At 52.5% G+C, this 12,434-nt stretch overlaps 1 protein-coding gene across 1 annotated transcript; it reads right to left on the reverse strand.

Annotated features, from left to right (window-relative positions):
• Positions 1-2,126: 2,126 nt before the first annotated feature.
• SLC45A3 (solute carrier family 45 member 3) lies at positions 2,127-11,705 on the reverse strand. The gene is made up of 4 exons (XM_065404412.1): positions 11,534-11,705; positions 10,044-10,871; positions 7,387-7,652; positions 2,127-2,567 (listed from the first exon to the last, which is right to left on the reverse strand). The coding sequence occupies exons 1-4, from the start codon at positions 11,703-11,705 to the stop codon at positions 2,127-2,129; spliced, it is 1,707 nt and encodes a 568-aa protein (XP_065260484.1).
• Positions 11,706-12,434: the final 729 nt, after the last annotated feature.

Below are 12,434 nucleotides of genomic sequence, written 5' to 3' on the forward strand. Positions count from 1 at the left end.
CCAGGGTCCCAGAACCACACGGGGATGGAGGGTGCAAGCCTGAGTCAAGCTGGACCCAGGGTTCAAGCCCTATTGCTTTGCAGTGTAGATACAACTTCCCTGGACGCATGCTCTGGGAGTCTGCCGAAAGTATCCCACAATGCCACAGGCTGGACTTTCTTTGGTCTCTGGACAGTCAAGTTTGGAAGACGGTCAAGTTTTCCAACACTGCACCACAAACAAAGGGCTAGAGCAACCACACGTTGGTAGGGCGCGAGGAAGTCTGGTCTATGGGTGGTTGAATTTGGGCCCACATAATACAGTGTAGATGCTGGAGCCCCAGGTTGGGACCCAGGGTTCAACAGTTCCTAAGCTGGGGTTCCAAATGAGCACAGACGCTCAAGACCTAGGTTAACAAACCCACAGTTTACTAACTCAAGTTCTACTACCCCTGGCTTGTGTTGCAGTATAGGCACCCCATGTTTCCATGAGGGTGACTCCTGGTGGGTGGGATATAACTGACCTGGGAATATCCTCTTAGCTGGGAACGACCGCTGCAGCAGCAGGATCTCAGAATCCAGGACAGCTCTGCCATCAATTCATGGCAGCAAGAGCAGGGCCAGATCAGTGGAAAGGTCACTCTTGGCTTCTTCCCTTTGAAAAAGGAGCAAAGCAGAAAGATGGCCCTTCAGGGGAGTAGAACATGCTACAGAGTTGCCTCTCGAGCCTGCTCTCCTGTCGGAGGGAACGACTGCACCCAATTGGCATCAAGGCTATTCCCGAGTGGAAGGGAATGGGCATCAAGGGGACCCAACGTGGGTGGAGAAGACAGAGAATGTGAGGAGCAAGAGATTTGAAATGGAGGAAGCACCTCATGAGGTGGGGAGGGAGAGGGGCAGGCAGAGCCATGTGGGATGAAGAAGGATAAGGAAGGGATGGCAAGGCTAGGTACCAGCAGGGGTTTATGCAGCGGAAGAGACTCCTGCACACCCTTCAAAGGGCAGGGTATATGTGCCTGCTCACACCATCAGTGAACGTGGCCCGAAGAGAGGGCAGCACGTCCAATTATTAAGCCATGCAACAGGGCAGCCTGGACAGGATCTCGCCCAAGGGCTTAGTGTGTCTCCTACATGGAAAGGACTTCAGAGCAGTAACCTGGGACAGGGTGTCCCATTAACATGCCTCAGGCAGGGGGACAAAGGATAAGTGCTTCCAGCCCCTGCAGGGTACAGAGGACGCCAGACCCTGCACATTCCGCTGGGGAATATTGCACTTGAATACAGGGTAATGTTCAGGCTAATGAGGTCTGAGCAGTACCATAAAAACACGGCCTTGGAGCCTTGTTAAATCAACTCTGCCTACTGCCTCTAACCAGGCCATTTTATAAGGCTACTGCAAATAGGTTTCAGGCACTTGTGGTGCACAGAGTAGCCGGCCGGTTCTGCAGGACAGTCTGGAGTGCACTAACATCGAGCGGTCACTTAGTGTGGTGCTCACCAGAGCAATGGGATTACCAGCCCTGGACAGAGCCAGGCTCTGCCCAGGCACCTCCATCACCCCTGTGCCATGCAGGACTGCGTCCATACAGCTCTGCCAATGCACCCGCGTCCTGAACTGCAATACCCCATTCCAACCCTGGATGTCTCCCCCCCAGCTCTGTCAATGCAGCACCCTCCCGCCTGTCCCCCAAATATTCCAGTCCACCGCAGCCACCAGTCAGAGAGGGAATCTACACTTTCGAAGCAAAGTGAAGCCTGCCAGAGCAAGGCAGGATTTAAGCTCGTCTCTCCAGGAATGAGAGGAGGAGCACTCTCCCTCCGGGATGCAACTGCGGAATTGCACAGAAATGTAACCCTGTGATTGAAGGGAAACTCTTCTCCTGTCACCTCATTGATGCCCTCTGTGCAACACTGCTCTTAGACAAAAGCACCACGGGGCAAGCTCTGATGGTGGGAGATAGAACAGCATGGTGTCCTTCCTAATACACCCGCACTTAGCCCAACAGCCTCTCCCCAGCCACATGCCCCACAGAAACAGCATGAGAGACAGAAAGGAGGTGTGCACAACGTGCAGCCTGCCGTATTATATAGCGTCAATGCACGTGTACAAACAAGTTGGCGGCGTGCCACGTGCACATGTACTCCGTTTTACACCGAATACTTGGCCATATCGCTTTTATCAAAGACGACTTTGGTTGCAAAGTAAATAGCCACCAACCCGAGGCCAGTGGCGAACACCATGTAGGCAGTCACCGACTGTGTAAACTGGACGATCGACCCCATGACGAGGGACGGGACCACCTGAGAAAGGAGGAAAGCGCTGTCTAAAATAGCCAGGTCCAGGCAGATCCCTCGACCGGGCGCTGCAGGGTCTGAGTCTCCCACTCTCATCATGAGCGAGACCTCGCAGGGGGAGCCGACGCACAGGGCCGAGCTGGCAGCTGGAGGAGAGGAGGAGAAGAGGCCCCCAGCATGGCCGTTCTGGTAGGTCAGCTTCTGGCTGGAGAGGGGGCCTTTGGGGAAGCCTGATTTCTTGTCCAGCTGAGCAGCATCTTCCTTTTCTTTGCTTTTGTACTTATGCAAAAATACCTGAGAGACAAAATAAAGAGAGAGGGAAGGTGAGAAACTGCAGGGGGTGGTGAAGCCCTAAAGAGCCAGAGAGTGGGCCAGGAGAGCAGTGCCATTAGCTAGAGCAGTGCAGAGCTGGAGCGATACACCCCCAGGCCTGGCAAAACTTCCCCTGGCTTCAAATTGTTCCAGTCCCGTGAAAATCCTCAGGCCGGGTTTGGCTAAAGGCTGGGGACATTTGCAGCAAGTCTGGGGTGAGTTCGATGGTTTCCAGCAGCGCGGGTAGGATTGCCAGGAACTACTTTGTTAGGCTTCAGATTCAAGGTGATCCTGACCTGCTGCGGTAACTTGGCTCCAAGTGGTACCTTTGTGTGTTTGCTTCATGCATCACCAACGCTGGGGAGCATTTCAACCCAAAGCCAAACAAGGCTCTGCCGTTTGGGGCAGTTTCGCTTGGAGCTTTGAGAGTCGTCTGATCGCTGGACTCTCAGAGAAACAGGCGGTGCAAACCCATAACGGGCCCAATTCTCTTCTCTCTCAAAGCACAGCTCCATGAACTTCAATGGCCCAACTCCCAGCACACACTAGTGTGAGAGGAGAATCCAGCCCCAAATACCTCCCCCTGAATCCCTCTAAATAGAAAGTGCTCCATTACCTACGGAGAACGGGCCAAAGCCCTCCCCACCCTCATGCCACTGCAGCCAGGCCAGGGATGAACTTGGTCTAATGAGGTAGTGATACCATCACCCAAGGCTACCGGAATCGTCTGGGGTGGGTGCAGTTTGTTAAAAGGCAAAGAGCAGTACCGCCGAAGCAGCTGATCTAAGGGACTCAATGCCCTCCTGCTGCAGGACACGTGAGTTGCTCACAACCAACCCTTGCTTTGGAAGCATGGGCACAGCTCACATGGACTGAAGGGCACGTGTTGGACGGTGGATTTGGCACGATTATTTTTCAAAAGCAGAGTGTCGAAGGGATAGTCTCAAGACCGGAGCACAGGTAGGCAAAGAGGCAATTGTGCGTTCAAAGGTGTATCGCTGCAAATAAGAGGTGAGTAGCTGCATAACTCAAGGGCTCAAATTTTCAAGCAATGGCCCTTATGGCTTGTCTACACATGCAGTTATTCAGGACTAGCTATTGCATTTCAAATTCACACTCTACCTTAGTCTGAATTAACTTTCCATCATAGGTCTTGTCTACACTACGAAATTAGGTCAACTTAAGTCACATGGACCTACAGCCACCGCAGCAATTAGATCGGCTGCTGGTGTCCATACTGCCCTCCTTCTGCATGTCCTCACCAGGAGCGGATGTGCCGACTGAAATGGAGTCCCCCCGCTGCGGGGCTGACTGCCAGAGCCGGAAACAAAATGTGAAATCGTAGCAGCTGTGAAACTGACAAGAATGTCAATTTCACTGCTAGTAGGCTCCCTGCTGTGAAATTGAGCACCTGCCATGCTCCAGCTGTCAACCCTGGGGGTAGGGAGGGGGGACTCCAGCTGTGAGCCCAGCACCCAGCTCGGGCTGACAGTGCTGTGGTGGGGGCAGCAGTCAGCACTGCGTAAGTAACGTAGTATCTACACAGACACTGGATCGCCTTCACTACATTGGACCTAATAACTCCACCTCCGCGAGAGGTGTAGCGCTTAGGTCGGTGTAGTGGGTGATTTACATCAGCAAGAGCAGCGCTGTAGTGTGCATGCTGACAGAGTTAGGTCCATGTAAGCTGCCTGACGTCAACCTTACTCTGTAGGATAGACCAGGCCTTGGGTAACTTCTGTGACACTATCCAGTGTGAACTGGGACATTGCTCCGTACAATCTAAGGCTGCAGAGGTTCCCTATGCAACTGGGCGGCAGAGCGGCCTCTCAAGACAATCTGCCAAGGCTCTAGTGCTAGGGACATTCCACAGCTGGTTAGTTAAGCTCTTAGTGAGGCAGGGAGTATCACTGCAAAGGGGCCATTGCTCTGGGTAACCCAAGCAGCCTCTTCCAGCCAAGTGCCTTCCACTGCTACCAAGAATTTTACAATGACACCCAGCTAGGTTAAGGTACTGCACTGGGACTCGGGGGACCAGGGCTCCGTTCCCAGCCCTGCCACAGACACTCTGGATGATCCTGGGCAAGCCATTTAATCCTCTCTGTGCCTCACATTGCTATCTGTAAAATGGGGAGAATAATCCTGCCTTTCCTCCAACCCTTTGTCTGCCTGTCTATTTAGACTGTAGGCTCTTTGAGGCAGGGACTGTCTCTTGCTGAATGTATGTACAGCACCTAGCACCTTGGGGCCCTGATCTCAGCTGGCACCTCTATGGGCTACTGTAATACAAATAATCAATATTTATGTGCAGCAAGCGAAACTGCCGCAAAACTCCTGCCTTGAAATGTCAAGACATCTGTGCTCAGACACATCCTATGCACTGTAGCTAGCCAAGGATATATTAATCCGTTCTCCATGTGATGGGATAAAACCAGCCAGGAGAAAGAAGACTGACTGGTTGAGAGAAGAGAATTTTATACCAGGAGTGCAAGGGTCGGAGCTGCACTGCCCAAAGTACCAACAATATCAGCTTTCCACTCACGAGGGAAAGGCGGGGGCCATTGGAGAATTACACAAGCATACTCCAGGGTGTGCAGGCATCTCTGCTGCATTCTGTGCCTAAGCCACACCACAGCAATCGGCAGCAGCTAGTATCTCACCTGACACACCCAGACTCTGCTGTGGTATAGTATCACTAGCTATTTTCCATTAATGTTCCCTGAAGCCATGGCTACAGCTCTGCAATGCGCCAGTTTCCGATTCAAGCAAAGAAATGAAGCCAGATGAGATTTTTGGTCCCCAAGAACCTTTTGTTGAGAGTCAAACAGCTTTACATGGACTCTGACTAGCCATGAATTTTCCCAAGACAGTGTTTTGTAATAAAGTTTGTCACTTCACTGGTCTTATGAATCTAAGTCAAGCCACCCGAATCCCACCTGCAATGGCCAGAGCTTCACGAAACTCTCCGTTTACACCTAGCACACTAAGGTTAGAGGGATCCAGAATTTAAGTGGCGCAAAACCCAGCACAGAAGAGAAGTTGGTCAAAAAATCTGAGCCCTGTTGCAACTCAAGTTAGTTGAGTTGAAGAGATCCTAGGTTTTAACTCAACTAGCTTAGCATGTGTTGAATGCATTGTGCCTCATCTATGATAGACATTCAAATGCATTAATTAGAACACCTTTTATCCCACTCTAGACAAGGCCTCTTTGGTCTCACTAGTACAGGCAGAATCGAGGGCATGCACGAAAAGAGACCAACTTACACGGTCCATGTGAGCAGCGTCAGATGGGGTTAGTCTTGCAGGCTTGCACTAAGGTTCCACACAACGCTGGAGGGGCAGCCGTTATGCGGCACCCTTTCATTGACTCACTTCAGGAGGAGAGGGAGAAAAAGAGAGGAAAACAGAAAGCAGGAAAAAAGGAACGACAAAAGGCAACAAAGAAAAAGAATTAAAACAGTAAAAAAGAAAAACAAAAAGGAAGTGGATCCTAGAAGATGGATACATTTCTGCAGAAGGGTTTTTAGGGACTTATCTTCTCTGGGGTTCCATTGTAACCTGTTAGGAAGACAACGGAAGCAGGAAGGCGGGACCTCAAAGCTAGTCATAGAGGAGGCTTTGTGAAGGCTAGCGTCCATCTCTTGGTCATGGATGGGGTTTCCCCATCAGCCCTTTGAGGAAACAGTTGGACCCCTCCCCTCACTAATCCCTGCTTAACAGGAAAATGCCTTGGTGGGTTTACTTTTTTGCTGGCTGGAGTAGATCCCAAGACCAGGACTTTGGAAGAAACCAAAGTGGAACAGGCCCTCCAAATGCATCCCTAGTTTGACAGGCATCCTAGTGCATACTGGGATGGGCTGCCTGGAAGTGTTAGTTCTATGCGAGCACCTGGATGTCTGCAGTAAAAGCTCCTAGTTCTTTAACGTCACAGCAAGTTGCCTGCCATGGGGACGAAAGGTGCTCTCATGCCACAAGTCACTGGTGCGTTTACAGTGTGTGAGGGGCTCCCAGTGCTGTGGAACAACAGCTGCATCGCCAACTATTGTGATTGTATCATGGCTAAACATTTGGTGTTTTCTTTAAGTCCCAGCTCTCAGTTTTCATTTCAGACGCCCTGGTGGTTAGGGACAAAAGCTTGACAGCGTGAATAGGGTGACCAGATGTCCCGATTTTTGGGTCTTTTTCTTATATAGGCTCCTATTACCCCCCCACCCCCGTCCCGATTTTTCACATTTGCTGTCTGGTCACCCTAAGCATGAACCCTAAAGGCTCAACAACCAGAAGGCAAACAGAGAACCCAACATTTGTAATTTATTACTTACTATCTCATGGGAGGTTTGGGGACCTGACTCGTGATTTCTGAGTTGGGGTTGGTGATGCTGCAAAGGTGATTGGGTGCAAAAAGCACGGGCGCCTCTTGGGACCCTGGACTGATTTCCAGCCAAGCATTCAGAATGTGGAGGAGATGAGGCGCTGCCTTTAGAAATATGCAATCCTCATTCAAAGCAATATGCATATCCATGTTCTGGTTGTGGCAAGTGGGGAGGGGCTAGGGAATTGGATCCCCCTCCCTCGCCCCCCAAAACCAGCATTGAGTTAGATCCAGATTGTGTTTTTATTCAGACCCCCAAGATCAAGAGGGTTCAGGTGAGAGGCCCCATTTGTGTTGTGAGGCACATGTGACACCCTTTGGGTGTGTGTGTTTCTTTCCAGCCACAGGCCAAGCTGAGCTGCACCCCCATGTTGTGATCGCCACCACGTTGCACGTCGTCCCCCATCACCCCCCAGAAGTGGCCCCCACCTGCTTGTCATGGTGATACAGCGACGCCAGCGTGTACGGCAGGATCTGGAGCGCCGAGAAGGTGAAGCCTGTCAGGGCGGCCGAGACAGTAACGATGAGGACGCTCTGGGAGAAGCATATGACGAAAGGAGCCAGGGGGAAGAATGCCACGCTGGCCAGGTAGACCGCCCGGGTCCCAAACTGCTTCACCAGCCGGTCCATGATTGTCGAGAAGAAGATGGAGATGACGCATTGGAGGAACAGGCCCAGGCTGCCCATGCGGACGCCTGAAAACAACAGACACACTGGTGGGGAAGGGGGTGGTGGGCAGGCTACCCCTGTTCAGCTTTCCAAAAGCCAAGCAACTATGGGGACTCTGTAGGGCCCAAGCAGGGTCTTTCTGCACTACTCCATAGAGGTCAGCACATTTCAACACAAGCTCTGGAGACCAGAGTCCATCCTTGCTCGGAGCACAGGTACAGGATGGGCAGCAGTAACGCGAGATTCCCCACCCTGCCAGTCTCCATAGTCCATTCACTCCTTTGATTCTCTACCGAGATTACACACAAAGGACCCCCCAGACAGTGCTGGTGAAAACACCACCCACATGCAGGGGAAGAACCGAGGGGAACATTTCAGAGGCACAAAGGGCATTGGCAGCTGTGCCTTAGAAAGTCACTCCCTCACCTTCCCCCGACTCTCTCCCCAGAATCCATCTCTTGCCTGCTTGCTAACCAGGAAGCGCTATCCGACACCAAAGCAGCAACAAAACAAAAGGGAATAAAGAGTGGTTTTAAGTTGGTGGGAAATTAGAGTTTGGCACACAGAGAGATATCCACAAGCTGCTCTGAAGCATCCGGCAGCCATCCTGCCCTTCCCCTTCGGAGAGGCACGTTGGATTACAGGTAATTAGACCATTAACTTTTTGGAGCAGGGACTGTCGCCAACAGGATGTTTGTACAGTGCCTAGCACAATGGCCCTACCTGGTAGAAGCCTCTGGGCCTACCATAGCAGAACTGTTAAACAACAATTAAGCTGATTCTTGAGCTAACGGAGACATTAATATGAATGATTACAGCCTAACAAAGGAGGAAACGTACAAGGCAGAAATAAGGAAATCTAGAGACCAAGGTACATAACTGACGCATGCAGGAGAAAGAGGACGGTGACATATGTGCCTCGATCTGGGAGGACCAGAAAATGAGAGGCTGTGGACCTGAGCCAGAGGGCTCCAGGGCTTCCAGAGAACATGCACATGGAAGGGAACCCAGGAAGAGAGCAGTGTAGGAATGAGCGAGTCAGTCTGGAGACAGGGGTCTGAACATCATTATCGCAGCTTGGCTCATCTCACTGCTACTTAACACTCCCAGGACTTTGCACCACCAGTCTCTAAGTGATTTACAAGAGGTGGGCAGGCATCATGAGCTCCATTGTATAGAGGGGGAAACTGAGGCACAGAATGGTGCGGTGACTTGTCTGAGGTGACAGTGGATCAGTGGTAAAGCCACAAACGGCCAGTTGAGCGTGCTGGCTGCTGGATCACAGTATCTCTTAAGAATTCAGGCACCAGACCTGTGCTCCATCGCATCAGGCTCTAGTCTCATATTTTATGTTTCAGAGGAAGAGAAAGTCACCCCGTAATGTAGCCAAGCAGCTGTGTAATGTTGCCTGACGAGTGGGAGGGGGAGAATTCCTTCCTGCCCCTCCACCCCCAAGATGATCAGCTTACATCCCTTGGAGCATAAGATTTTATGTCAAGGAAACTAACTGAGGCCTTGGCTACACTCGGGACTTCACAGCGCTGCTGCGGCAGCGCTGTGAAGCATGAGTGTAGTCGAGCCGCCAGCGCTGCGAGAGAGCTCTCGCAGCACTGTATGTACTCCACCTCTCCGAGGGGAATAGCTTGCAGCGCTGCAGGCTCTGATTACACTGGCGCTTTACAGCGCTGTACTCGCTGTGCTCAGGGGTGTGTTTTTTCACACCCCTGAGTGCAGCAAGTTGCAGCGCTGTACACCGCCAGTGTAGCCAAGGCCTCAGTTCTTCACACTGTTGCCAGGTGCTGGAGACTGGTAAAAACTAGGGGTGGGTTTGGGGTTTGCAACACCACGTAGAGAGAAGTTGGCTTTTGGTTCTGCTCATCACCTACCTGTGCCTCTATTTTCCCATCTGTAAAATGGTGAAAGTTCCATTTACCCACCTTTCAGATTTTGGGATGAACTACTAACAATAGTCATTAAAAAACTGGTAGGTTCAGGCAAGTGGTTCTGGTCCTGGCAGATTCTCATCCCAGCCTATGCAGCAAAGCCACATGTGGCCCAAATAGAGCACCAAGTGCTGCCAGACATAGATATTAATATACCTACCTCCCTGCTCCCATCTCAGCTAGAGAGGATACCCAACTCAGACCTGTTTACATTGCAACTGGGAGAGTGCCTCCCAGCCTGGCTAGACAGACTTATGTTGGCAGAACTCAAGCTAGTGTGCTAAAGGTAGCTGTGTGGATGTTGTGGCACTAGCAGAGGCTTGGGCTTCGCACCTGAGCTCTGACCCAGTGGGTAGGGAGAGATGAACCCTAAAGGTAGAGTCCATCCTGACCCCACCTCAGTGTTACGACTCCCCTGCATATGGAAGCAAATTCTGCCTCTGCAGCCTTGAAGGCAGTTGGCTCATTCATTACCTTCTTCATAGTGACGTCTGGCTTCTGTTCCCGGCTCGGCCCTGGGAACACCCTGGTACAGCCCTTCGCCAACAAAGTCCGTGTAGAACAGCATGAAAGTCATGAGGGCCATCCAGCTGCACAGCTCGGCCACAAAGAGCCGCCGGATCACCTTGGGGATGCGGCAGCAGAGGCCATGCAGCCGTGGGACCAACGCGCAGAGGTTCCTCAAGGCCTGGACCACATGCCTGGCTCGCAAGAGGCTCTTGGATACCTGGCACGAGCAGCAGCTGGGGGACGAGGGCTTGGGGGAAGAGTCCTTCAGCGCGGGGCCTGCCAGAGCGTCCACCTGCCCCACTGCTTCCTCCGTCACAAAGAGGGTGGCCAGGACGCAGCCCAGGAAGATGATGGTGAGGAGGCTGAAGAGGCACTTCTCCTGCCCCCCCAGGTAAGGGGCCAGGAAGCTACCGGCCCAGTCGATGGCTGGAAGCAGATAGCCGACGCAGCCACCCAGGCTGATCATGAAGGCGTACATGGAGAAAGCCTGCCGGCAGTTGTCAGGCTCCTGGAAGAGGTCCGAGAGCAAGGCCTCTAGGGGAGTGAAGCAGACCTGGCCGCAGAAGTCCAGCAAGCCAATGCCCAGGATGAGGAAGGCAATCTCCAGGGGGTGAGCATTGAGGGCAAAGAGGCCTGCCAGGCGGCTGGCATGGGGGATGATGAAGAGGCTCAGCAGGACTCCCAGGCACAAGACCCAGATGAAGGGCCGCCGCCGGCCATAGCTGCTGCGCCAGTGGTCGCTGGCGGAGCCAATCAGCGGTACAAAGACAAGGCCCAGGACAGGCCCGATCCCTGGAATGGAGACAGAGACGTGGCTTTAGGGGCAGCGTCCTAGTGCTGCAGGCGATCCCTGTGCCCAGCAATAAGAGCTAGGGCCAAGGCTTTCACAAGCGACTAGTGATTGCGGGTGCCCATCTGAGGCACCTTAAGGTGGCCTGTCTGTCAAAGTGCTGAGCACCCGCCCTCTGACAATCAGGCCCCTTTAAGCGGTCTCTCAAGTGGGACATCCATAATCACTTGTGAAAACCTTGGCCTTAGCTCAGCCCAAGAAACCAGACCCCCACCATCACCTGCCCCCTCACCATTTACGGCTTCTAGGCAACTTGGTAAGCGCACCCTAGAAAAGCCCTCCACCATGCATGTCAGAGCACTTCATCAACATTAAGCCCTCAGCCCCTCAGGGAAGTATCCCCGTCTTAGAGAAGGGGAAACTGAGGCAGAGACATGCCAAAGCCACACAGGCAATTCAGAGGCAGAAGCCAGGAATAGAACCCAGGAGCCCTGGCTCTCAGTCCCCAGCTCTAAGCCAATAGGCTGCACATTCTCCCTGGAATAGGGTTGTCTCAGCTGATCAGAGCGTGGGGATACAAATCTTCATGCCCCGATTCCCCACTGCCCTCTGAACCCACAGAGGGGGTGAGCATCTCAGTTGAAGAAAGAAAGAAGCCACCTACCCAAAACCATGGTCATGAACTTCTCCTCCACACCCACTTCCAGCAAGAGCGGTGGCACGTAGGTGATCCCAGCAGCCAGGCAGACCTCCAGGCCGAACGTCAGGGAGTTGACCAGCAGGAGCTGGGCTTTGCGGTTGTGGAAGAGCATGCTGACCCACACTTTCTGAGCCATGCTGCCCTTGCTCCACTCAATAGGAGAAGGCTGTGTCAACCAGGCAGCAGCCTTCCTGGGGTGCCCAACAGACAGACACCAAGGTCCGAAGTCTCCTTTCACAGTCCAATGGAGAGACACTGGCTGCCATTTTTATCAGCAGTGAACAGCTTGTCCCTTCTTCCTCCTTAGGTTGCAAGATGCAGTCACTACAATGCAGAGTCCAGGCACCGGTAGACAGGCTTCATATTCCAGGTCTCTCCCCCGGCTTCACATTCTGTACTACGGAGAAAAGAAGAGAGCACATTAGAAATCAGAAATCCACACCAGGGTGGGTTCCTTCTTAAGGGGACCAAAACAAGAAACAGTTCCCCATTCCACTGAAGTCAACAGCACCATCCGTCTGGAGTGGGACACAAAGCTACAGTCACGAGGAGGGCACTGGACAGCGTTCCCCAACACAAAATCACTCCCACTGGCCTTTGCAAACAGCATCACTGTCGGCAATATCAAAGGACCATGGTTCACAGAGAGGCCAAGCCTTGGAAGGCTCAGCCCCTTCACTGTCAGTCACCCCAGACCCTCTTCCATTTCTTACTGGCATCACAGTAAGTGCTTAGAGGTCCTCACGGAGATCAGGGCCCTGTTGTGCTAGGTTCTGTACAAACACAACGTCAGAGATGAACCCTATCCCAGAGAACTCACAAGCTAACTAGACAAGGCAAAACGAAGGATTATCTTTGTTTTACA

Source organism: Emys orbicularis, chromosome 4 (assembly GCF_028017835.1).
Source record: "Emys orbicularis isolate rEmyOrb1 chromosome 4, rEmyOrb1.hap1, whole genome shotgun sequence".
Classification (NCBI taxonomy): domain Eukaryota; kingdom Metazoa; phylum Chordata; order Testudines; family Emydidae; genus Emys; species Emys orbicularis.

Excerpts from the sequence above, each read along its gene's own strand:
- SLC45A3 (XM_065404412.1), bottom strand. The coding sequence starts at position 11,705 with ATGGCTCAGAAAGTGTGGGTCAGCATGCTCTTCCACAACCGCAAAGCC. Across the intron at positions 7,653-10,043 it reads CAGACGTCACTATGAAGAAG|GCGTCCGCATGGGCAGCCTG; the intron begins GTAATGAATGAG and ends TGTTGTTTTCAG. Across the intron at positions 2,568-7,386 it reads TGTATCACCATGACAAGCAG|GTATTTTTGCATAAGTACAA; the intron begins GTGGGGGCCACT and ends TTTGTCTCTCAG.